The 27,755-nt window shown below is 36.2% G+C and overlaps 1 protein-coding gene across 3 annotated transcripts in view; it reads left to right on the top strand.

The window, feature by feature from the left end:
* The window catches only part of CRY1 (cryptochrome circadian regulator 1), a 46,889-nt gene extending 19,134 nt beyond the window's left edge, over positions 1-27,755 (top strand). The window contains exons 2-13 of one of the 3 annotated variants that reach the window (XM_036457728.2): positions 12,944-13,052; positions 15,557-15,699; positions 16,450-16,634; positions 17,250-17,338; positions 21,928-22,068; positions 22,163-22,474; positions 23,892-24,043; positions 24,273-24,475; positions 24,567-24,662; positions 25,627-25,698; positions 26,004-26,107; positions 27,129-27,755. In XM_036457728.2, coding sequence (XP_036313621.1) covers positions 12,944-13,052; positions 15,557-15,699; positions 16,450-16,634; positions 17,250-17,338; positions 21,928-22,068; positions 22,163-22,474; positions 23,892-24,043; positions 24,273-24,475; positions 24,567-24,662; positions 25,627-25,698; positions 26,004-26,107 — 1,606 coding nt within the window. In that variant the 3' untranslated portion in view covers positions 27,129-27,755. The remainder of the gene's footprint in view (positions 1-12,943; positions 13,053-15,556; positions 15,700-16,449; positions 16,635-17,249; positions 17,339-21,927; positions 22,069-22,162; positions 22,475-23,891; positions 24,044-24,272; positions 24,476-24,566; positions 24,663-25,626; positions 25,699-26,003; positions 26,108-27,128) is intronic. The other 2 variants (XM_045587554.1, XM_036457729.2) reach the window with 2 other exon arrangements.

The following is a 27,755-nucleotide window of genomic DNA, read 5'->3' on the forward strand; positions in this document are numbered from 1 at the left end:
AGGAATGACCTTCACTTTGAATGAACAGGAGGAATGCTAGAGAGAAGGCTATAAAGAAGGCTGGAGACAGAAGGGAGAAGGATAAAATAAAATTTGGATAGAAGGAAAGATGAATGGAATGACTAATGGAAGAAAGGGAGGACAGAAAATGGGATAAAGAGCAATGACCTGGGAGAGAGAAGAATAATCAGTTATCGCCAATTAATTGTGTAAATAAGTGCTTGGCTGAGTCAATGTAAGGCCTGCTTTATGCTTCTCTAGTGTTCCCCTTGTTGTGAAGGAGTCTTTTTGTTCAAATTATGGAGCCACAAGGTCAAAGCAGCTAGAATGATAAAGTCACCACTTGGAGAATAACTACTTAGAACTGCAGTGAACTCAGCATAAGCAACATAAAAAACTTTTGCTGCCAAAACTGGTTTGGCTCAGTGGATAGAGCATCAGCCTGCGGACTGAAAGGTCCCACGTTCTATTCCGGTCAAGGGCACGTACCGTAGTTGCGGGCACATCCCCAGTAGGGGGTGTACAAGAGGCAGCTGATCGATGATTCTCTCTCATCAATGTTTCTAACTATCCCTCTCTCTTCCTCTCTGTAAAAAATCAATAAAATATATATATATTTTTAAAAACTTTTACTTTGTCACCCACTTATTTGGGGCTTGTTTGTTAACCATCATAAGTATATCCTATTCTGACCAATCAGGTGACACTTTGGCCCAAGTAACTTTAATTATGGAATCATTATTATCTAAGATTAGGAGACATGGAAAGAGAAGGTTTGAGGGGACTTTTAAAAGGAGATGTTGAATTTGGCAGTAGGGCATAAAAAAAAAAAATCCTCCTATGACCACTCCATAAAGTTACCCTCTCCTCCTTTTACCCTATTTTAGTTTTCTCTATAGAAATTATCATAACTGAAATACTGTGTAGTGGTTTAAGAGCTTAATATCTGGACCCAGATGAATGGGTTTAAAATTTTGGCTTTTCTACTTTTCTTTTAGTGAGTCCTTGGGAAATTTACTTAACCTTTCTGTGCCTCAATTTCCTCATTTGTAAATGAAAGAAATGCCTATATCAAAGGGACATTGCGTTTATGCATGTAAAGTGCTTAGAGCAGTGGATAATACACACTTTTAAACATTTGCAGCTATTGCTATAGTGGTTGTCATAGTTGCTGTAGTTGTCATCATCGTCACATAATCAAATATGCAAACTTCATGACTCCAGGTTCTTAATTTTGTTCTCACCTTTACCCTAGGGACCACAACAATATCAATAGGATCTCAATAAATCTTTGATGGATAGATGGATGAATAGATAGCATTATATGACTATCACTTTTTGCAGCAATGTCAGTATGGGAAAGATTTTGACTTTTGGCTATACTTCAGACAGACCTTTGTGACATGTGCTAGATCATAGATTTTTTTTTTTTTAAGAAGAAGAAAAGAAATTTTCAACATTACTGAGATTTTTTTACAGATGAAAATTAAAAATTTATTAAGTTACGTTTTTAGCTTTTTTGAGATACTAGAGGCCCGATGCATGAAGATTTGTGCAAGAATGGGCCTTCCTTCCCCTGGCTGCTGGCACTGCCTTCACTCCAGCCGGAGCCCTCTTTCTGCCTTCGCTCCAGCCCCGGAGCTGCCTTTTCGCCTTCTCACGCTGCCTAGAGGCACCTGCATTGTCACTATGGTTATGACACAAGCATCCAGCCTCTGTCCACTTTGCACCTGTGTATGCAAATTAACCCTCCATCTTTGTTGGGTTAATTTTCATGCTCACTCCTGATTGGCTAGTGGGTGTCACAAAGATATGGTCAATTTGCCTCTTTCTCTTTTATTAGTGTAGATAATTGACATATAACTACTCTTTCTGAAGGAGAAAATTTTCAAATAGAACTATTAGACTGCAGAATAGTATTTTACATAGATCTGGGACAGCATATTTTGACCACATGTTGGACAAATTTTATTTAGTTGTATGTAAATCCTTTAAAGCCTGGAAATACATCTTATACTTGATTTTGGCCTACCCTGGTAGAGCCACAATGCAGTGGTTTCTAAAATTAGACAAGTAATAATAAGAGGTCTAGATTATAAATAGCTTTGTGTGATTTAGATAAGAGAGGCATAAGTTACATAAATTGTATTAGTGTAAACTGATTCCAGAAATTAAGTGATTTTAACCCTTTTAAATCCCATTATTAATTTTAATAACTTTTCTGTAATTATTTTTTAATATATTGATAGTATCAGTACTTATGTTATCTGTAAATAATTATCTTTTTGTTTTTTTCCTTACCCATTGTTATACCTTTTATTTCTTGTTCTTCTATTACTACATTTTTTAGGCATCCTTGTATTGGTTGAATAGAATGCAGTGGTTTCTAAAATTAGACATTAATAATAGCAGGCATCCTTGTCTTTGTCCCAGTCCTAAAAGAAATGCTTTTAACATTTTACCATTAAATGTGATGTTTTCTATAAGTATTTTTGTGGATGCTCTTTCACATTAAGAAAGTTATTTAAATAAATTGAATTTTAGTGGCTGCTTGTTGTATATCTGTTAAATTGGTAATGATTTTTTTCTCTTTATTCTATGAATGAAATGAATTGCATTAAACCAACTTTCTGAGGTTAAGCCCGTCTTGATCATGATGTATATTATTTTTTTATATATTAATGGGTTTGGTTTGCTAAAATTATACTATTGATATTAGCTTGCAATTTTCCTTTTGTGCTGTCCTTAGCAATTTTTGGTGTCAAATCTAACCATATAAAATGAGTTGAGGAGTGTTCCTTTTTTGCCTATCCTCTGTATAAGGTAGGATACTCCATAAAATTAGATTTGTTTATTCCTTAAATGTTTGACAGAATTCATCTGTAAGGCTGAGTGCCTTTTATGTTTTCTTTGTAATATTTTTAACCATTGATTCAGTTTCTTTAATGACTTAGGGAGGACCATTTATGTCCTCTTTTGCTCTTGAGTCAGCTTTGGTAAGTTTTAAATTTCTTCTTGAGTTACTTTTAGCAAGGAACTTCCACATTTCATTTAAATTTTCAAATTTATTTGCATAAAATTGTTTATACTATCTTATTTTCTGTTTAATCCCTGCAGTATCTGAAATTATATTCCCTTTCTGTTCTTAATATCCCTTTTTTTTTTCTTCTCCCATTTACCCCTTAATTTATCTTGCCAGATGTTTATATTATTGTCTCTTCAAATAATAAATTCTGGCTTTGTTTCTATTATGTATTTGTGTTTTATTTTCACTAATTCCTACTCTATCATTTCCTTCTTTTTATTTTTCTAAAAATTTTGCTGTTTTCCTAACTCAATTTCACATCTTTTCTAATATAACCATTTAAGCCTATACATTTTCTCCTCCTCCTCCTCCTCCTCCTCCTCCCCCCCCCCCCTCCTCCTCCTCCTCCAATATATTTTGTTGATTTTTTACAGAGAGGAAGAAAAGAATAGAGAGTTAGAAACACCGATCAGCTGCCTCTTGCACACCCCCTACTGGGGATGTGCCTGCAACCAAGGTACATGCCCTTGACCGGATCGAACCTGGGACCTTTTAGTCCGCAGGCTGACACTCTATCCACTGAGCCAAACTGGTTTCAGCTTCATTTTCTTCTGATACCACTTTTTTTTTGTTTGTTTGTTTGTTTTGCATTTTGCTCATTTTAGATATATTTTCTTCATTACCATTCAATTCCAGATATTTTCTAAAATCCATTATTATGTTTTGTCCTATAAATTGTTTAGGAACGTGTTTTTTAAATTCAAAATATATTATAATACCATTTCCTTTACATTTTTTTAATACAGTGTTTGTTATGACCTAATAGAGAGTAAATTTTCATAAATATCCTACGTATACTTGAATAAATAGTCTCCATATATTATATTATAATACCCATTTAATATAATATTCTTGGGCTACTTTATATATTTTATTTTTGGTTTTGAGTAATTTCAATATGATGTGTTTATATGTGGATCCTCTATCTTTGCCCTCTTCTCTATATCTCTTCTCATTTCTATCTGTTCTCCATTTCTATCTTTAATTCCCCTCTTCCCCCACTGCCCATTCATCCTATCCCGTCTCCTGCCTTGTGTTCTCTTTCTTATTCATGAGTTTTCTGATTTGTTTTTTTTTTCCCTCATGAGCTTCTTGAATTGGCATCTTTTAGCAGTTCATTTTCTGGCCTCTCATTCTGCAACTCGGATTTAAGTTGTTTCTTTGTGTATTGTGTGATTGATTGAATGGTTGATTGGTTGGTTGATTTTGGATGGGACTTTTTTGTGGAAATTGAGGCATAAGTTGAAGTCGAGAATCCAGAGAATACTTAACTGTCATTTTAGATCACAATCAACCAGGGATAACTTAAAATGCAATGACATGCTTGAGACCACTTACATTCCATGAACTTGCATTGAGATTGTGCACTTGGAGACATAATTTTAAAATAAATAAATGAATAATTATAGATTTATACAAAATGTGCAAAGATAGTACTAAGAGTTCCTATGTCCTCTGTACCTACTTTCCCCTAATATTAACTCTTACATTATCAATGTACTTTAAGTCAAAACTAAGAAGCAATAGCACTAACTAAACTCCAGACTTCATTCAGATTTCCACTCATATTCTTTTTCTGTTCTAGGATCCCGTCCATGATACCATGTTGCATTTGGTCATATGTCTCCTCTGTCTTTGACAGTTTCTCAGGCTTTCCTTGTTTTAATGATAGTTATGATTTTGAATACTGGTCATGTATTCTGTAGACTGGCCCTTAAGTTAGGTTTGTTTGATGTTTTTCTCATCGTTAAATTTGGGTAATGGGTTTTGTGGGAAATACCACAGAGGTAAAATGTTCTTATCACATTATATCAGAATGCACATGATACCAACATGATTGACTTACATAGGTGGCATTTACTCTGATCATGTAGTTAAGGGAGTGTTTGCCAGGTTTCTTCATTATAAAGTTACTATTTTTTTTCCCTTTCCTTTGAGGAATGGGAGATTTATCTTCTTTCAACTCAAACAGAGTAGTAACAGGCAAGTTTCCTTGCTGTCCTATGCTGGGACTTAAGACATATCTAAATTACACTTGAATTGTGGCCAGTGCTTTTTGAAACCCAGGTTTTATATTGAGGGTCTATTATTAGCTTCCTCACCTTGGACGGGCTTTGGGTTTTATTTTCTGTCCTCCTCAACCTGGATTAAGTTCAAGGTTTCCAGGGCTCTGTAAAAATCCTCAAGATTAGAGCTGACTTTAGTACCCTGGTTAACCTCTTATTACTCCTTATTTTTGGGGTAGTTGAGTAAATATTTTTAAAAGTTTCCTTTTGTTATTTGTTATTCTTTCTACTAGGGTATTTTAATCCTATGTAGTATCAGCAACATAGGTAGGTATTTTTTGACATTGATTTTGACTATTTTGAAATGTTAACACTTGGGTTGGAGAAAATGTATATCTTAGTATTAGTATGAAACTGGTAGTCATCTGCTCAGTCCTCCCTCCCCCCACTCGTGTATTGTGTTATTATGAATTCCTTGACTTAAGAACACTGTTTTCTCTGCTTTGACTGCCCTTTTCTCCTTTATCCTCTTGATCAACACTTACTGACTCAAAATTGTGCTTAAATGTTGTTGTTTTCCTCATGCTTACCCCTGTTCCCTTTCTTCTGCCTCCACGCACAGAGTTAGATTTTGTCTGTGCTGCCATAATACACCCTTCATTAAGAAATTCACCATTATAATTCCTTTGTATTATTAATATTTCTTATTATTATGTAGCATATATATCAATATTGGTTTAGATATTATGGTAGATATTATTACTGTTCACCATTATTCAGTGTCATTTCCTGCGGGAAGTTTATGCCTTCTGCCTTGAAGTCTGGTTTGGCCATTTGACTTGCTTTAACCAGTTAAATATGAGAAAAAATGCGTCAGCTGATCTGCAATAGATATATATCATGAGTGAGAAATAAACTAGTTATTTTAAGACAGTGAGCTTTGGGCCGAACCGGTTTGGCTCAATGGATAGAGCATTGGCTTGGGGACTGAAGGGTTCCGGGTTCGATTCCGGTCAAGGGCATGTACCTTGGTTGCGGGCATATCCCCAGTAAGGGGTGTGCAAGAGGCAGCTGATCGATGACTCTCTCTCATTGATGTTTCTAACTCTCTATCTCTCTCCCTTCCTCTCTGTACAAAATCAATAAAATATATTTAAAAAAAAAAAAAAAAAGACAGCTTTGGGGATTGTTACCTCAGTGCAATCTAACATTCTATCTTAATTGACATAAATGCTTGTCCTCCATCTGGAAGGTAAAAACTGTATATAATCACTTTGATGTCCTTAAAGCTATCAGACTAATTTTTCTAAGACATTTTAATTATTATATATCCTGTACTATAGCAGTGTAGCATCGTATAGTGCAAAGAGCATGGGTTTGGAGTCAGACACATCCAAATTAAAATTTTTACTTTATTGCTTAGCTGAGTTACTTTGGAAAATGCCCTTGATTAGTTTAAGATTCATCATTTAAAAAATGAGAGTCTTATAAAGTTGTTGTATACATAAGATACCCAGTACAATAGACATTCAGAGAATTTTCTTTTTCTTACACTACATTGACTGTTGAATCAAGTCTCTAAAGTCCCTTTCATATGCTTTTACTTAGTTATTTGGTTTAGTTGTTAAACTAAATAATTTTTTACCTTCCATATGTCAAGCATTGTTCATGCACCGGAAAGTAGTAAATAAGGCCTACTCCCAGTCTTTAAGGAAGTTATAGTTACGTGGCCAGTAATTCTCCCTCCCTATCTCCAGATATTAAAATCATGTTGATATTGCAAGGCCTCACCGCATCCTTGAAATTTTTGCTTAAATTTTTCCCCATTTCAAAAAATATATTCAGAAGTGCATTCTCCCTCCTGATTTTTCAAAGCACATTAATGGTATCCATATGTATCTCTTACAATATACAATATATTGCATTCTGCTAAAATAGGTTTTGTTATATTCATATACAACATGTATATTTTCAAGTTTCTATTCTAGATTTTAAGGTCCTTGAGTATTGGAATCTCATTTATCTTGTATTCCTCAAATAAATGAAATGATGTGAGTAATGAACAGTATCACTTCTTAGACGGTCTTTTAAGAATTTGTGGGTACATTTTTGTTCGTCACAGGGATTGGAGGTAGCTAATGGTATTAGTGAAAAGAGGCCAAGAATGGAAAACTTGGAATGCTCAGGATAGTTTCTCAAATAAATAGTTGTCCTGAGTCCCACATATCTTTCAAATGTTCTAGCAGATATTTCATGTAAGTGAAAAACTTACTCATTTTTTTTCTGACCTAGAGCTTAAATCTATTCTTATATGTAAAAACTAGGATTTTTTTACACAATTTTAATATATTCCATGTTTTCCTGAAATATATTTATTGCCTATGTAAATCAAGGGAAGATGCTTTGTTTTATCCAGAACTTTACTAAGCCTTGCCTAATATTCAGAAAATCACTTCACCAAAGGCAATACCACTCAAGTTTCTAAATAATGTGCAACTGTATGAGTCTGTTTTTTTTTTTTTTTTTTAGCTGTTGGATTTAAAAGTAATTTCGAATGTACTTGTAGGTTTCCAACTAATTCATTGTCTTTTTGTGTCATGCCCAGATATTTACATATAGAAGTACATGTTACTTTTTTTTATCCTCATCTGAGGATATGTTTTTATTGATTTTGGAGAGAGGAAAGGAGAGAGAGAGTGAGAGAAGAGGGGAAGGGAAGGGAGGGAAGGAGAAAGACATTCATGTGAAAAAAAAACATCTTTTGGTTGTCTCCTGGCTGAGCATCAAACCTGTAACCTTTTGTTGTACTCAATGATGCTCCAACCAACTCAGCCACACAGCCAGGGCATGTGTTACTTTCTTTTAAAATATAAATGACCCTCCTTTAACTGACCTTTCCCATGTATTATAGTAGAGCAATATATATGTTTTAAAATTGTGTATATAGAGATACTATACTATCTATGAATCTTATTTCATAATTTAAAAGAAGGCATTGTAAAACATTTATTAAATGGACACTGTGACATGGTATAGATCCACTGATTTATTACCATTAGAGCCTTCCAAAATACAAAATTTGCTTTTAAAATATGTATATAATCTTTGCTTAACATTAAACTCCTCTCCATAGAAAATGTATATTTAAGATATTCTGACAGTTTGAAAGATGATTTAGCTAAAAGCACTAAGAATTTGTTGCAAGCCAGAAAAAAAGCATATATAAACTTTATGCAATGTATAGGGAAACAAATTGCAATTTATAATTTTAAATTTTTAATAAAATACCATAGATTTTGGTTAATAACTGAAACTCTCTATTTTTTCTTCATTATAGTTAATATGTCCAGAACTTTAATTTTTTAAACTTAATTTTATTGTTTCATGCAGAGGAAAAAAAGAATATTATGCATGGGGTTTTAATGATTTTAATTTATATTCTTTAAATCAGTTCTTTAGAGTCAGCAGTGATTTGTTTTAGCTTAGATAGTCAAAGTGTAGTTTTTAATGTTGAACATGTATTTTATAAACTAAAGTTGCAGAACCAGATGGTTTTATCTTGGTATGATACATATTAATTCATAATGCCTTATTTTCAGCACCAGAGGGGTTGTGTCATATTCTACCATTGTCTTTTATAGACTATTTTATAGACAGAACTAGAAATTCTAGTTATATAAAGCTGTTCTAGCACAGGCTGGAAAGTAGGTCATTGTGACGGGGAGTGTACCAAACCACCCACTGGTTGCTATGGCAGTGACCTACTTTAAGAAACAACGTCTGTTGATTCATGCTGAAATCATCTTTGGAAGAGGTATAAGGAAACTCACTGCATGTGTTTTTTCTAACAGTAGTAAGCTAGTGACCTGTGGAGGTTAAAAACAATCTTTAAAATGTTTAAAGGGAAGAAATATATTTTCTCACTTAGCACATCTGTAGTTTATTTTGAACTAGTACAGTTAGTGTTACAATTAAATAACATGAGAACTGTGCTTCTGTGTAGGCAATACAATTATGCAAAGGGATATAGTGTGTTTTACTGCCCTTAGGCCTATTTAAAAACTAATCTGTTGTATGTAGTTAATAGCATTATTAATTTAACCTTCAAAGGATTATAATTTCAAGGGAACATTAAGTATGCCAACTTGGAGGTCTGAAAATCTATTCCTGTTAAAAGTGTGCCCTTTGTATTTTCAATATACAGTATTTAAAATCATTCCATTCAATATTGGATACCTGTTCTAAGGCACATGTATTTGTAATAAATGAAGGTTGAAATTGGTGTATTCTCTGGAACAGACTGAATCTGAACTCAGAGAGAGCTCACTTGCTTCCCAGCTGAGGATAAAGGATGAAAGGTTAGACTTCATGTAGCACCCTTTCAAGTAACATTATTTGTTCAGCACTAAAAAGATATCCTATCTGTCAATAAGTTGATACTTTGAACCTGAGATATTGTAGGTTTTATTTTATGGTATTATCAAGGAAGAATTATGTGCTTAGAGATTAGTTGATTCAGGGTCTTAATTGTACTCTATCATGCCATATATATTCATATTCACATTTACCTTGTCACTGGAAAAATTTTCATGGAACCTTTATCCAAAGTCACATTTAGGGGAAGTGATAAATTCAAGATGATTCTGTATATAGGTGTATGTAGACTAATTCATTGTCTGCTGTTGGCATGCCCAGGTATTTGCATATAGAAATACACGTTACTTTTTTTCCAAAATATAAATTATGGCCCTGGCCAGTGTGACCCAGTTGGTTGGAGCATCGTCCACCCCATGCACCAAAAGGTGGTATGATCCATTCCCGGTCAGGGCACATACCCAGGTTTCAGGTTCAATCTCCAGTGGGGGCATGTACTAGAGGTAGCTGTATGTTTCTCACATCAGTGTTTCTCTCTCTCCCACCCACCCTACTTCCCTTCCTTCCTTTGTCTAAAATCAATATATACACCCACATATATAAATTATTACCAAGGAAGAATAATTATAACTTCTGTTTAATGATATCTGCCGAGTACTAATGATTCTACTAGGTAATTTTATGCTATTTATAATCCTTTCAAGACTGTACAAGACAACTCTGTAGTTCATTTTATCCTATTTCTAATCTTTTCAACAAATTGTATACAGCACATGATGAGATTTGTTTTCAAAATCTAGAAACCAAAACACAGGTTAGGAAACACAGGTGTAGTTAGAAATGAAATACAGATACTTTATTTGAAATTCATCAGGAGTAGAAGGTGGTGTGTGTGTGTGTGTGTGTGTGTGTGTGTGTGTGTGTGTGCGTGTGCGCGCGCTCGTGCGCGCTTGCATTAGCTATAAGGTGCCATCTGAAAGCTTCTTTAGGATGAGGTACATTATGTTCTTTGACAGTTCAGAGAATAAAGAAGTTACAGCTGGAAGACTGAAGATGAGTAGGATATGAACTTGAAGAGATGGGAATTGGGAAAGGTTTTCCAGGCCAAGGGAAAACATGGAGCAAATTCCAGGAGATTGGATGTCTAGGGAAAAGAGATGTAGTTTATTTTGGTAGAAGGGAAAGGAGAGTGGTAGGAAATCAACTGGGAACCCTAAATTAGTGGCCAAAGAAAAGAATTTGTTCTTTACTATATAGGAGATCTTTGTACATGAAAATGTGCCTCAGGAATATTTACTATTGTATATAATGGATTAGAGTTGAAAGAGATTGTTTGGCAGATCTATTTTAAGTATTTAGTGCCCATCAGCAGATGATTGGATTAAAAACTGTGGTACATCTATACAACGGAATACTACACTGCAGTAAAAAAAAAAAAAAAAAAACAAGTTCTTACCATTTGCAACAGCATGGATGGAACTGGAGAGCATTATGCTAAGTGAAATAAGCCAGTCAGAGAAAGAAAAATACCACGTTATCTCACTCATTTCTGGAATATAATGAACAACATAAATAAATAGGGACAGATCCAGAAGCAGAGAAGCATCTATCAGATTGCCAGACTTCAGAGGAAAGGGGGGAAGAGAGGTGCAAAAGGAGGAGAGATCAACCAAAGGACTTGTATGCATGAATGTAAGCTTAACCAATGGACATGAACACCAGGGGGTGAGGGCATGAGGGGGGTGGGTGGTTCATGGTTTAATGGAGGGATAAGGACACATATGCAATACCTTAATCAATAAAGAAATTTCTTTAAAAATAAAAAAAAAAGAAATAACAAGGTCTAGATCATTATGGTATCCCCCAGTAACATTCTCAAATGTTTAAATTATTCATTTGCTCAGAGTGATTAAATAGGATGTTTCTATATTTTTTTCCAGTAGAAAATGCTCTATATTTTTCAGATTCGTTTGTCTATATGAACTTGAATTCAACTGATCATGTTTAAACAATGAGATAAATTAATTTAATTATTTTTCTTCCTTTTTTAAAATATATATTTCTTTATAGATTTCAGAGAGTAAGGAAGAAGGAGAGAAACATCAATGATAAGAGAGAATCATTGACTGGCTGCCTCCTGCACGGCCCCTACGGGAATCGAGCCTGCAATCCAGGCATGTGCCCTTGGCCCGAATCAAGCCTGGGACCCTTCAATCCACAGGCTGATGCTCTATCTACTGAACCAAACCGGCTAGGGCTAATTATTTTATTAATTAATATAATTTTTATATTTACAAATTAAACTTTTGTTAAGTCACTATTATTTAATGGAAATTAGTGATTTAATTTAGAAACTTCGTTAAGAATACTAAGAAATTTTTGCTGTAGTTAGAAAACATAGATTCTGGAAATAGTAATTTATATATCAACTAGAGGCCCAGTGCACGAAATTCTTGCACTTGGTGGTGGTGGTGGTGGTGGTGTGTGTGGGGGAGGGTGGGGGGGAGGTGTGTTCCTTAGCCTGGCCTGAGCCTTCTCATAGTCTGGGAGCCCTCAGAGGATGTCTGACTGCTGGCTGTGGCAGGCTCCCTGCACCAGTCCTTAGTGCTGCCACAGAGGCAGGAGAGGCTCCCACTACCACTCCTGTACACACCATTCCTGAGCCTGACTTCTAGCTGAGCAGCACTTCCCCTGTGGGAGTGCACTGGCCACCAGGGGGCAGCTCCTGCTTTGAGCATCTGTCCCCTAGTGGTCAGTGGGCGTCATATTGACCAGTCGTTCTGCCATTAGGTCAATTTGCATATCAGCCTTTTATTTTATACTAGAGGCCTAGTGCACAAAATTCGTGCACAGTGAGGGGGGTTGTCCTTCAGCCCAGCCTGCACCCTCTCCAATCTGGGACCCTTTGAGGGATGTCCGACTGCCCTCTCACAATCCAGGACTGCTGGCTCCCAACTGCTCACCTGCCTGCCTGCCTTCCTGATTGACCCTAAATGCTTCTGCCTGCTAGCCTGATCACCCCCTAACCACTCCTCTGCCAGCCTGATTGATGCCTAACTGCTCCTCTGCCAGCCTATTTGCCCCTTACTGTCCTTCCCTGCAGGCCTGGTACCCCCCCAACTGCTCTCCCCTACAGGCCTGGGTCCCCCGCAACTACCCTTCCATGCAGGCCTGGTCACCCCAACTGCCCTCCCTTGCAGGCCTGGTCCCTTCCAACTGCCCTTTCCTGCTGGCCATCTTGTGATGGCCATCTTGTGTCCACATAGGGACGGGATCTTTGACCACATGGGGGCAGCCATCTTGTGTGTTGGAGTGATGGTCAATCTGCCTATTACTCTTTTATTAAATAGGAGGATTAGAGGTGATAAGAGATAAGATGATGGAGTTGGCATTTCAACTTTTAGAATAACATGATTTTGCAATATTTTATATCTTCTAAGTATATATTTTAATAACTTTATTAATATCCTCTCCCTAGATTTTTGCTTCAGTGTCTTGAAGACCTTGATTCTAATCTGAGAAAATTGAACTCTCGTCTGTTTGTGATTCGTGGACAACCAGCAGATGTGTTTCCTAGGCTTTTCAAGGTAATCATGCATAAAATAGTAATCTCTTGTCAGAGAAGACACATATTTGGTAAATAAGGTGTTTTGGGTAATTTAAAGTGTGGGAAATACAAGTTTTTAAGTAAAAATGTTGTGGGTTTTTCTTTTATTTAGTAAAAAAAGTTACACATTATAAAATTAGACAGTAAAAGAAGTGGCTTATAATGAAATTTTTTTTTTCTGCCTTAAACAGCTAGTTTCTTTCCCAGAAGTAAAAACTCAGTTTCTTGTACAATATATTCATTAGAAATATTTTTGGATAAATAATGTATATTTGTGTATTTTTGTGTGTATGTTATTATTCCCCCTTTTTTAAAAACACAGCATTCCTTGCAGTGCTTTACTTATATAACCATTATTTTGAAGATTGTTCCATATTATTTCCCCAGTGTTTTAAATGGCTTCATAGTATTTCATTGTGTAAATATGATATAATTTCTTAGCCTTCTACTGAACATTGAATTATTTTTCCACAGGCTTTTTGCTAATACAAATAATGCTGTCATTGAACATTCTTGTCCAGATATACATATCTTTGATCACATGTACCACTACATTTGTGAGATAATTCTTTGAAGAAGACTTTCTGAGTCAAAGGCCTGTAACGATTGACATGCTACCAATAATACAAAACTGTGGTGTGTTTGTTTTTTTTAACTTGGTAGAATCATAAAAATCTTCTCATCTTATTTCTTTCTTCTTATTTCCAAATGAAAAAATTAGTCCTAGAGAGATTGAATGAGTTGACCAAAGTCATACAACTAGCTCATGGAAGTGCTCAGACCAGAAGCTGAGTTTCCTAGCTTTTTTTATTCATCCCTTCCTATTTTCTACCATTAGAATTTCGAATGTATATTTTCTTTTTGTCTTGCAGCTTTTTAATTCATGAAGTTTTTATAATAGCAGTGTTTCTATTTTAAATTCAAAAGAGAACATTCCTTTCCCTGAATGAGAATGTTCCCAGTGCTGAGATTCAAGTTACACTTCCTAGCTTTTTTCAGCTAGTGTGAAAGAAACCTGTAATGTTTAGGGTTTGGCTAATGCAAGAGTTTTGACTAGTGAAAATTTATTACATTAAAATTTGTTCACTACTGTAGCTGCCTAGCGTCAGAATTTAACTTAGGTATATGGAAGAGATTTCAGTAGAAAGCATATCAGAAACAACAGTAATAGTTTATCAACAACTCATGAGTAAAAAAGTTATATGTGAGTAATTGCTTCAACCTTATCTCTAAATTCATATGATATAAGTAAAATGAATCCTAAAAGAATTGTAGTTGCTTTGAAAATAACAAAACTTTTATTTTCTTGTTTTAAGAAAACTTATTTAACTCAGCAAGTCTTTTGTGTTCTTTGTTTTGATAATTTTTTTGTACAAAATAGCATATTATTAGATCAAATAGTCTTTTGCAATTAGATGATCTATCTAGTCAGTTTGCAGAGAGGCACGTACACATAAAGTGCTTATTATTTTATTCTGATTTTCCCTTGGGCTACATACAATAGTCTCTATAAAATGGCATTTATGAAAACTTTCTTTCATATTTATTTACTCTGTCTAGCTAGGACAATGGTCAGCAAACTGCAGCTCTGTTGACTAATGAGTTTGCCAACCACTGGTCTAAGACATAGAGGGAATTAAATTTATTTTTTTTTACTGTATTGATGTGTGTTTTCTAAAGTGTCGTTTAGAGGTTACTACATGCATGTGTTTGGAAAAACGAAAGTCTAAACAGTTATAAAATAAAAAGTAGATTTCCTTCCCTACTCTAATCACACTCTTAGTTTCTCTGAGGGAAAAAATACTGTGTCTATGACTAGCAGACTCATTTACATTATTGCTTCTGGGTTTAAAAAAAAAATTTTTTTTTTTTAATTTTTATTATTTTTTAGAGAAAGAAGAAAGGGTGAGGGGGTGGAGAGAGAGAGAAAAAAACATTGATTGGTTGTCTCCCACATGCTTCCCGACTGAGGATCAAACCCACAAACTAGGTATGTGCTCTGACTGGGAATTGAACCCACAACCTTTTGGTGTAGCAGATGCTTCAACCAACTGAGCCACCTGGCCAGGGTACCTCTGGTTTTATTATTTTAATACAGAAAATAGTGAGATTTTTTAATAGGTAAGTAATCCTATTTCCCATATTAGTGGTAAAAATAGTTGAGACCTGATAACAGTACCTTTAATTTATTGGGTGGTGACAATAGTTTCAGTATTGCTGTCTTTTTTAGCATGCATTTTCTCCTCTCTATAGCATTTGTTCATTCCATTTCTGTTGAGTAGACTTGAGAATGGGGTCAGAGCATTTTTATATACACATATTTACATACATATATGTTGGATAACTTTTTTCTCTGATGTATTTCAAGCCCTAGCCAATTAAAGATTGATGTATGTATAATCATTTGATATGCAAATTACGAATTTAATTTTCAGTCTTCATTCTTAAAATTTGTGTACATTTTGCCCCTTCATCTTATTTTAGGAATGGAACATTACTAAACTTTCAATTGAGTATGATTCTGAGCCCTTTGGAAAGGAACGAGATGCAGCTATTAAGAAACTGGCTACTGAAGCTGGAGTAGAAGTGATTGTACAAATTTCACATACATTATATGACCTAGACAAGTAAGTATGCTGATATATTTTTTTAAATATATATATTTTATTGATTTTTCAGAGAGGAAGGGAGAGGGATAGAGAGTTAGAAACATCGATGAGAGAGAATCATACATTAGCTGCCTCTTGCACACCCCCTACTGGGGATGTGCCCGCAACCAAGGTACATGCCCTTGACCGGAATCGAACCCGGGACCTTTCAGTCCACAGGCCGACGCTCTATCCACTGAACCAAACCGGTTTCTGCAGTATGCTGATATTTTTAACAAAAGCATGAGCAAATAGAAAATAGCAAGTAATTATCACTATAGTAATAGAGAATCCTAATTAATGATACTTTGTTTGCTCCTTGATATAATATTGGCCTGGTTTAGTTTTTATTGATTAATTAATAGATTCTTTGAGTTGAGTTATAATGTCTTTATATTTCTTCTTTGAACTAAGTTATATGTTTTTACATTTTTATGTTATTGCTTTTAATATGTTATTGTTATTTGGCCACTTGTTTTTTCACTCATAGGTGCTTAATATCTTTTGTCTTAAAGGTTTTGGTATTTTCATGCTATATATTTTTGACATCTAGTAGGTGTCTAGAAAATGAAGGAAATTGTTTTTTTATTCTTTACCATTTTTAACAAGTTTCCTGGTCATTCTATAAGTTAAGTAATTTTATTTATTTTCTGGTTTTAAGCCTTTTCAGAGCTTAAATATATTGTCTTTTTTTTTATACTAACTAGGTTTTACTAACTTTTGTAATAGGATCATAGAACTTAATGGTGGACAACCGCCTCTTACTTATAAAAGATTCCAAACTCTCATCAGCAAAATGGAACCACTAGAAATACCAGTAGAGACAATTACTTTGGAAGCGATAGAAAAGTGCACAACTCCTTTGTCTGATGACCATGATGAGAAATATGGAGTCCCTTCACTGGAAGAACTAGGTGGGTATAAATGGTAAAAATTGAAACTTAAGAGCTAATAAATCACACAGAAAACTCATTTCTGATTTGACATGCATTTTGCATTAAAAGAGATAGGAGAAAAAGTAAAAGAAACCAAAACTAAGATGTGATAAATCTGTGTATTATTTGTGTTCTAAAATATGTGATCACTGTGGTTGGTCTGACTCAGTTGGTTGAGTGTTGCCCCATGCACAGAAAGGTTGACGGTTTGATTCCCAGTCAGGGCACATGCCTGTGTTATGGACTGGTCCCCTACCAGAGACATGTGAGAGGCAGCTAATTAATGTTCCACTCTCACATCAATGTTTCTCTTCCTTCCTCTCCTTTACTCTCTCTCTATAATTAATAAATATATTTTTTAAAATAAAAATAAAGTATGTGATCTGTTATCAACTTAAAATACACATTTTAAAGAATAGAAAACATTATTGTTATATGTGAGGATCTATCCAGGGTCATCAGTTCATTTTTATTCTATTGTCATAATTTTTCTTCAATTATTTTTCCTTGCAATTATTGGGGTGAAATAAAAAGTATAATATTTATGTTCCAGAATTATTATTATTATTTATCTTTTTATTTTATTTTTTTTAGGTTTTGATACAGATGGCTTACCCTCTGCAGTTTGGCCAGGTGGAGAAACTGAAGCACTTACACGTTTGGAAAGACATTTGGAAAGAAAAGTATAATAATATATAGATCATGCACATATTTCCAAACTGGCATTGTAAAAATAATTTTGCTTTTTAAAAAAACCACAAAAAATAGACTGGTTATAAAGGATAGAGAGAAATACTTAAAATAGCATAAACTGGCTGGCTGGTATAGCTCAGTGGTTGAGCATCCACTTATGAAACATGAGGACATGGTTCAATTCCCAGTCAGGGCACATGCCCGGGTTGCAGGCTCAGTACCGTGTGTTGTGTGCAGGAGGCAACTGCTCAATTATTCTCTCTGATCATTGATGTTTCTATATATCTCCTTCTCCCTTCTCTGAAATGAATAAAAATATTTTTTTTAAAAACGGCAGCCATCTCTTTCACCCAGTTTTCCTTGGAAAAAAAAATAGCATAAACTTAATTGTTTGAAAATGACCTTCTATCTCTTTATTTAAATACTTTTTCCTCCTCTTCTGATTATTTCCTCTTTAGCTTTTACCAACACCACCACTTCTATTCTTTTTTGTGTAAGTTGGTATCTGATGACCATAACTTTGAAGCTCGGGTAGAGTTCTTTTATTTCACCTTTACTGCAGTGTCAAAGAGACAGGTGAAAGGAGCTCTCAATGTTGTGTTAGGAATTTGGAGGTAATTTATATCACACTAGAGGCCCAGTGCACGAAATTCATGCAGGGCGGGGGGTGTCTCTCAGCCCAACCTGCACCCGCTCCAATCTGGGACCCCTCAGGGGATTTCCGACTGCTGGTTTAGGCCTGATCCCTGCATGGGATCCGGCCTAAAATGGCAGTTGGACATACCTCTCACAACCCGGGACTGCTGACTCCTAACCACTCGCCTGCCTGATTACACCTAACCCCTTCTGCCTGCCAGCCTGATAGCCCCCAACCCCTCCTTGCCTGCCTGGTTGACACCTAACTGCTCCCCTGCTGGCCCAATTACCATTAACTGCCTCCCCTGCAGGCCTACCCCCCCCTTTGCCCTCCCTTACCGACCATCTTGTAACAATGTGGGGGCAGCCATCTTGTGATAATGTGGGGGCACTCATCTTGTGGCAGCCATCTTGTGATGACTCAGGGGCACTCATTTGTGACAACATAGGGCTGGCCATCTTGTGATGCGAGGGCACAAGGTTCAATTTGCATATTACCTCTATTATATAGGATGAGTATGTGCTACATGGGATGGTTAAAAAAAAAATGCTCACTTTTTAAAAAAAATAAATATTCAGATTATTACAGTTATTCATCTCCCCCCCCCCCCCCATAACTCCCACCCATTTCCCAACACCACCCCTGCCCTTAACTCCCCCACTGTCTTTGTCCATAGGTCTAAGATTTTTGTCCAATCTCTTCTCGCACCCTCCACACCCCCTTCCTCCCGAGAATTCTCAGTCCACTTTCTATGCCCCTAATTCTATTATTCACCAGTTTATTGTGTTCATCAGATTTTTTATTCACTTGATTTTTAGATTTACTTGTTAATAGATATGTATTTATTGTCATAATTTTATCTTTTCCTTTTTCTTCTTCTCAGCATCCATCTAATAAAAGAGTAATATGCAAATTAATCATCACTCCACTAAACCCACAAGCCACGTCCACAAGCCAGTCAGGAGCAAGTATATAAATTAACCCAACCAAGATGGGTACAGCCACAGAGAGATTAGGAGGGAGGCTTGGGTTTCCCTGGCAATGAAGGAAGTCAAGCTTTCCGTACACCCTGGCTGGCCCAGGCCTCCACATAAGGCTACAAAGTTTCAATTATAGAAGATAAATAAATCCCAACAAAAATGACTGCTGCCATAGAGTGAGCAGAAGGCTTGGATCCATTCCAGGCTACAAAGTTTCAATTGTAGAAGATAGATAAATCTCTGATACCAAGGCCTCTGCTTGGGTTGCTGAGGGGTGTGCCCAGCCTGCAAACTACCACAGGCCCCTCACCCAGGCCGCCCCATGTCCCAAGAGAAGCCCCACCCTGATCCAGGATGCCCTTCAGAGCAAACGAGCTGGCCCCCACCCATGTATCTGGCCTCTATCCTATCTAATAAAAGAGTACATGCAGTTGACCATCACTCCAACACACAAGATGGCTGCCCCCATGTGGACACAAGATGGCCAGCAGGGAAGGGCAGTTGGGAGGGAACAAACCTGTAAGGGAGGGCAGTTGGGGACTATCAAGCCTGCAAGGAAGGGCAGTTGGGGGTGATCAAGTCTGCAGGAGAAGGCAGTTAGGGGTAACCAGGCTGGCAGAGGAGGGAAGTTGGGGGCAAACAGGCTGGCAGGAGATTTAGATATCAATCAGGTTGACAGGGGAGTGGTTAGGGGGTGATCAGGCTGACAGGCAGAAGCATTTAGGGGAAATCAGGAATGCAGGCAGGCAAGCAGTTGGGAGCCAGCAGTCCTGGATTGTGAGAGGGATCCCAGATTGGAGAGGGTGCAGACTGGGCTAAGTGACCCTCCACCATCCACAAATTTCTTGCACTGGGCCTCTAGTTTAATATAATACTGATTTGGTGGTGACAAACTTCTTTAGCTTTTATCTGTGAAGCTCTTTATCTGACCTTGAATTCTAAATGATAACTTTGCTGGGTAGAGTAATCTTGGTTGTAGGTTCTTGCTATTCATCACTTTGAATATTTCTTGCCATTCCCTTCTGACCTGCATAGTTTCTGTTGAGAAATCAGCTGACATTTGTATGGATATTCCCTTGTAGGTAACTAACCGGTTTTCTCTTGCTGCTTTTAATATTCTCTCTTTCTCTTTTGCCCTTGGCATTTTAATTATGATGTGTCTTGGTCTGGTCCTCTTTGGATTCCTCTTGTTTGGGGTTCTCTGCGCTTCCTTGACTTGTAAGTCTATTTCTTTCACCAGGTGCAGGAAGTTTTTTGACATTATTTCTTCAAATATGTTTTCAATATCTTGCTCTCTCTCTTCTTGGCACCCCCATAATTCGGATGTTAGGATGCTTGAAGTTATCCCAGAGGCTCCTTACACTATCTTCATATTTTTGGATTCTTTTTTCTTTTTCTCTTACGGTTGGGTTTTTTCTTCTTTGTATTTCAAATATTTGACTTGATTCTTGGGATCCTCTAGTCTGCTGAGGGTCTCTATATATTATTTATTTCAGTCAGTGTATGCTTAATTTCTAATTGATCCTTTTTCATATCCTTGAGTGTCTCACTAAATTTCTCAGTGGTTTTTAAAAGATTCTTGAGTAATCTTATAACCGTGGTTTTGAACTCTATACCAGTAGTTTGCTTTCCTCCATTTCTTTCATTTATGACACGTTTGTTTTTTCCCCTCTGGATTTTGGCTGCTTCCCTGTGTTGATAGAGTGGCCTTGAGTATACTAGATGTCCTATAGGGCCCAGTGGCTCAGCCTCCCCAATCACCTGAGGTGAACACTCTGGGTGCATCCCTCTGTGGGCTGTGCGTACAGTCTTGTTGTAGTTAAGCCTTGATTGCTGTTGATATCAGTGGAAGGAATTGACCTCCAGGTCAACTGGCTGTGAGGACTAGCTGTGTCTACAATGGAAGAACTGCTGTGCTAGAGACACCCTTATTGGGCAATACTTGCTTCAGCGGGGCTTTGGTGCTCACGGAGTCTGCCCCTTGAGTGTGTCACTTATGGATGTGAAGAATTGTAATCTAGTATGGTCTCACACTGACCACTGGGTACACTGACTCTTGGATCTCCAAGGAGGTGCAAAGTCAGCCACTGCCTGAAGCCACCCAGCAGAAGCTACAGAGAAATGTGCACATTCCTCCTCTTTGTTTGGGGTTTGGAAGTGCCCAGATGAGGCCCAGCTATGAAGCAAGGCTGGCTGCTGGCTGCTGGCTGCTGCTTGGGCCTTCTTTTAGAAGCTTTGGAGCTCTCTGACCCAAGTGCAGTTTGTTAGGTTCTAGGCTGCAAAAGGCTGGGTCATTCATACACAAAAGCCTCTGCGCATAGCTTGGATGGGGTTGTAAATTGGGTGGAGTGGTGTCTCAGGAAATCACCAGGGCAGAGCAAACAGCAATGGCTGCTCGTCAGCCCTACCCCAAAGAGGCCCCTGGTCTCTGGTCCCACGGCACCATGCAGGAACAATGATCGCTGCAAGCACCTCTGTGCTTGCATTCCAGTTCAATGCCAGTCCATTTTCTCCCTGTATGAGTCTGTGTCACCAGGTTCTTGTCTGGAACTGAAGTTCAGAGCAATTGGGGTTTGTATTTCCCTCCTGATTAAAAAAAACAGCGCACCCAGTTATCAGTCCAGTTCGTGTGCACCTCGTGTCTGTGCACTTTTTTATTTTATTCTGGTTGTAGAACTTCCACTCAGCCAGTTTTCCCATGGTTCTGGATATCCATTTTGTCTTTTACTTGTAGTTATGATGTGGTTGTGCGAGGCAGCAAGTACAGGTGTTTACCTCTGCTGCCATCTTGGTTCCTCCCCAGAATTCTCACTTTTATCCTTGTTTTCTATTAAAACATGTCATTGTGGCTGAAATAATAAGACTTTACCCCCTAAGAACTATGTAACAGTTTTTAGAAATCTAAATCTTAAACATTCCTTTAAAGTTGAAAAAGTTAAGGTAATTCTCTATGTGTTTTCAGGCATGGGTAGCTAACTTTGAAAGACCTCGAATGAATGCCAATTCCTTGCTTGCTAGCCCTACTGGACTCAGTCCTTACCTCCGATTTGGTTGTTTATCATGTCGACTATTTTACTTCAAACTAACAGATCTCTACAAAAAGGTATTAATTAAAATTGCATTATTTTATTTTACTTTATTTTTGAAGATGCTTCTTTAAAAATTGCTTTTAATACTTTTTTGCTTTTTAATCTTAGGTAAAGAAGAACAGTTCCCCTCCCCTTTCCCTTTATGGGCAATTGTTATGGCGTGAATTTTTCTATACAGCAGCCACAAATAATCCACGCTTTGATAAAATGGAAGGAAACCCCATCTGTGTTCAGATTCCTTGGGATAAGAATCCTGAGGCTTTAGCAAAATGGGCAGAAGGCCGGACAGGTTTTCCATGGATTGATGCCATCATGACACAGCTTCGTCAGGAGGGTTGGATTCACCATTTGGCCAGACACGCAGTTGCTTGCTTCGTTACACGAGGTGACCTATGGATTAGTTGGGAAGAAGGAATGAAGGTAAGTGTACGAACCAATGTAGCGTGTCTTATTTTGAAGGACTGTGTACTATACTAAGACATTTCCTAGAAGTTGTCTATTGTGTTTATTCATTTATAGTTTAGTTTTTCACTGGTCAAAGAATTGAATTCCTGCAATACAATCACACTTTCGGGGACCAGTATGGTATAATCAGATAATAGATATGGCAAAAACTGGTTCAGTTCATTTCAAGTCACTTCTGTGGCTAAACCAGCCTAGCCATCAAGGGATATATAAGATTTAATGCTCTGGACTTAATTGCATTGATATACTTACAGGTAATCATTTCTGTCACAGAAAAGATTCACCCAAGAGTTTTTATAAATAGTGAATTCATAGCATACATTTAAAAATATATATCCTTTCACTTCACTTCAGCTTCACAACTTTTTGGTAGTACTTTCATTACGTAAAGTGAAGCATAGTTTATTTTATAGCATCATATTGGTTATACATAACAGTACTTATATTTTTTACTTTCCTAGTTATATCATAAATTTCCCCTCTCCAAGACCAGTTCTGATCCTGTTGTTTGTTTGTTTGTTTTTGTTTGTTTTTTAAATATATTTTATTGATGTTTTACAGAGAGGAAGAGAGAGGGATGGAGAGTTAGAAACATCGATGCGAATCATTGATCAGCTGCCTCCTGCATACCTTCTACTGGGTATGCGCCCGCAACCAAGGTGCATGTGCTTGATTGGAATCGAACCTGGGACCTTTCAGTCTGCAGGCCTGAGCCAAACCTGTTTCGGCCCTGTTGTTTGTTTTTACATCTGTTATATTTCCTAGTACAGAATTTACATGAGGAAGATGTGTAACACATACTTCATGAATTTATTAAAAATAGTTTATTTTACTTCTGTTTTCCTCTTGGATCAAGAAATTCCAAACTTATTTTAACAATAAAGATTTTAAAAATAAATAAGTAAATAAATAACTGATATTCCAAACGTAAACTTTGCATTTCCCAAAGTCATTTAATTTGGATGCTCTCTTTAGGTTTAGCAAACTTCTACGTTTCTGTTGGTGATTTATTTGTTAGCATTTTTGCTTTTTTGAAAGTGTTTTTTGCTTTTATGTTTTTCATTTTTTAATCTCATATTCCTTTTAAATCAGTGACTTGAATAATTTTTACCCTCCTCCCACATAATACTGCCTTTTGAGAGAAGGGAGAAAGGTAAATTCCATTTAGAAATCCACTTATGTTACTGATATATTTCTTTTCCTGAAATAATTCATAGAACAAAACAGAAATGATGAAGCTAACTTTGGAATGTTTAATTTTATAGTCTGTGCTAGATTTTCTTTGCCTTGACTTTTGATCTACAGAGACCTGGAAAATGCTTGCTTTGAGAATTATGTATGTGCAAACTAATTGGTCACTATTACTTTGAAGGTATTTGAAGAATTACTGCTTGATGCAGATTGGAGCATAAATGCTGGAAGTTGGATGTGGCTGTCTTGTAGTTCCTTTTTTCAACAGTTTTTTCACTGCTATTGCCCTGTTGGTTTTGGTAGGAGAACAGATCCCAATGGAGACTATATCAGGTAAATTAAGGGTGATTGTTATTAGTTTGGAGTAACTAATCCAGGAGGAGCTTTTAATGTTTAACACTTTAAGTATACTCCTCATGATAGTCAGCAGAGATGAGGAGAAGGGTTAACAAATCATTTAAATGATACTGATTTGATCTTGGTCATTCATAGCTAATAAATAGTTTGTTATAATTTGCTTATAGTTCATTTTATTAATAATTTCTCTCCCTTTTCCCAAAAGGCGATATTTGCCTGTCTTAAGAGGCTTCCCTGCAAAATATATCTATGATCCCTGGAATGCACCAGAAGGTATCCAAAAGGTAGCCAAATGTTTGATAGGAGTTAATTATCCTAAACCAATGGTGAACCATGCTGAGGCAAGCCGTTTGAATATTGAGAGGATGAAACAGATCTATCAGCAGCTTTCACGATATAGAGGACTAGGTATGTCAGTAACTGCCTTTGGTTTGCTTCTTTGGCAGCTACCCTTGCTTTTTTCTTGATCATAATTTAATAGAATATTTTTTCCCTTTAGGTCTTCTTGCATCAGTGCCTTCTAATCCTAATGGGAATGGAGGCCTCATGGGGTATTCTGCTGGAGAAAATATCCCAGGTTGTAGCAGCAGTGGAAGTAAGTGAAAAGGAAATTTCTATGTTTAATACCAAGAGATTAATAATCAAATATATTGTTTATTAAACCTCACTGTTTTTAAAAATCTCTCTTTAGAATGTATGTAATAATTCTTTGTACATGTGCATACATGTGTACACATATACATACAACACACGCTAACTGCATTTTAGTGACATTTTAGATAGAAAGCATCATTGTATGTAGTGGAATTTAAGTCAAGGTAAAGATCTTGCAAACTGAACAAGGAGAGTGATTTTAAGGATAAAATAAAACTCAAATATCGTATTTTCAGAATACTCATTACTTTTTACTCTCTCTAGGTATATATCAGCTATAAAGTAATAAGTATTAGGTCAGTGGCCGTGTGAACATGGCCAAAAAATTTATCATAGACCTCTAGTCCTTTGCACATGAGTTTTTCCTTACAAAGTCTAATTTTAATGGTTTTCTGTATGATATATGTTTAGTTGCCACACATATATATTTTTAATCCTCACCTGAGATCATGTTTGTTTATTTTAGAGAAAGAGGAAAGGTGGGGAGTGAGAGAGGGAGAGGAAGAAATAGAAGGAAAGAAAGAGAGAGACAGAGAGAGAAAGGGAGGGGGAGAGAGAGAGAGAAATATCAATGCGTGCGGGAAATATTGACTGGTTGCCTCCCGTACACACCCTGACTGAGCATCAAACCTAAAATCTGGTATGTGCCCTCACCAGAAATTGAACCTGCAATCTTTTGGTGTTTGGGATGACGCTCCAACCCATTTAACCACCCAGCAGGGTGCCACATATGTTCTTAATTTGTGTAATAATAATGTTAAGAAGTCAGTATATATTTGCAGTTTGAATAATTATGTCAGTTTTCAGATGTTCTAACAAAAAATAGCATGAAGCTAATTAATTTGTAGTCTTAATATATACTACTTAGAATTTATGTAATTTTACTGTGTTTTAAATACTAACAGGTTATACTCAAGGGAGTGGTATTTTACATTATGCTCTTGGAGACAGTCAGCAAACTCACATATTCAAGCAAGGTAAGAATAAAGTGTTTGAGCCCAGCCAGTTGGCTTAGCTGGTTGAGCGTCAACCAAAAAGGTTTCAGGTTTGATTCCTCATCAAGGCACACAACTAGGTTGTGGGTTTGATCCCTCGTGGCACATATGGGAGGTATGGGAGAAAGTAGATCAATGATTTTCTCTCTCCCTTTCTCTCTAAAATCAATGGAAATTGTACTTAGATGAGGATTTTAAAAAAAAAAGAAGAAGAAGAAGAAAGCATTTGAGCATACTGTTGTGTCTCGTCACCTTTCCTATCTTAAATATACATTTTTAAAATGTAGGAAGAAGCTCCATGGGCACTAGTCTCAGCAGTGGGAAACGTCCTAGTCAGGAGGAAGACACACAGAGTATTGGTCATAAAATCCAGCGACAGAGCACTAATTAGGTAAATATTCTATAGCCTTATTTCTTGCTTTAGTGGACTGTGAATCAATATATATTAATATAATTTCCAAAATGGAGCTATTTTCAGACTAGAGAGGCATAAATTTTTCAGTGATTGTTACAAAATCAATTAGTTCTTAGACAAGAGAAATGTATCTGTACTGAACAAAGTGCTGTACTCAGTTTTCTGGTCATCTCAGTCAATTACATTTTAATGTGAAAAGCTTATAAATTTGTGCTCAAGTTTGCTTGTTTTTTCTCAAAGTCATCTTACTCATTTCCTTCCTGTGTGACAAATCTAAAAGAGTTAAAGTGACTTTTTAATTTTAGTGGTATTAATATAAACCCTTTATGAATTTTTCTCCAAACCTTTGCCTCTCAAGTTTTTATAAATTTATTTTACCTGTTGTGATACTTTTAAAATCTAAATTCTTTCCAGTTTGGAAATAGTTTAAAGTTTTTTTGTGTTTTTTTTAATGATGGCCCTTTTTGGAAGTATCAAAATGCCATGCCTGTATTCAGTATATCTGTGATATACTATTTTGTGATTTAAATCTATATGAAAAATATCTTTTAAATACATATTTTTTAATTTCAGAGAGGAAAAGAGATGAAGAGAGAGAGAGAAGCATCAATGATAAGAGAAAATCATTGAGCAGCTGCCTCCTGCATGCCCCCACTAAGGATTGAGCCCACAACCCCGGGCATGTGCCCTGACCAGGAATCGAACTGTAACCTCCTGGTTCATAAGTTGTCACTCAGCCACTGACTCACAGCAGCCAAGCTGAAAGTATTTGTAGTGTGTTTGACAGTTTTTGAAGACATTTGTTTCTTCAGTTATCTTAAACTATATTTTTTAAATTACCACTGTTTTTTATTGCCAACTTAGACTGTAAATTTCTTAAAAATAAGATCAGTAAATACTCATAAAATTTTTGTCATTTAATTCCTTGCAATTAAGCTTTACCTAATTTTCATTTTCTTTCTTTTTTTTTTTTTTTTTCTCTCCCCTTAAATCACAGAAAACATTCAGGAGGAATACTGTTCCAGCTGAAATTGGTGGGGAGTTCAATACTTTTTCAGTTGAATTATATTAAAATGTTCTTTGTTGATGGAAAGCAGTTATTTCTAATTATATTTCTGTGGTTTTTAACTTTTCAATGAATTTCACATAGGACACATGGTAATTTGTATATAAAGAACTTGGTAAAAGACTTTGCTTAATATAAATATAAATATCACAATTAGTATAGACCCATCAATATATTTTTGATAATTTTTCATGTATGGTAAAAGTTAAAGTGGCAAACGGATATTCTGATAATAAAAAATATCAAAGTTTTGATTGTCAATGTGGGACAATAGGAGGTTTTTAGACTTTCTTAAAAGACTTTGTTAAAATTTTTTTGACATTGTTTGCTCTAACTTTGCACTCTTTGATAATAATGTTTTAGGAAACGTATGTAATCAAAATTGGTAGTTTATAGCTTCTGTTAACAGACAGTATATGTTTTCTGTATGTTAAAGCTTCATGTATGCCTGTTTGACCAAACTCATGCAATAATCATGTGTTAAGTTCTCTGTCTCCCTTTGTTTGTTCATTTACAGTTACAGTGACCTTTGTTATTAAAGTATATGCATATATGGAA

This window comes from Pipistrellus kuhlii, unplaced genomic scaffold (genome assembly GCF_014108245.1).
Source record: "Pipistrellus kuhlii isolate mPipKuh1 unplaced genomic scaffold, mPipKuh1.p scaffold_m20_p_3, whole genome shotgun sequence".
Lineage (NCBI taxonomy): Eukaryota > Metazoa > Chordata > Mammalia > Chiroptera > Vespertilionidae > Pipistrellus > Pipistrellus kuhlii.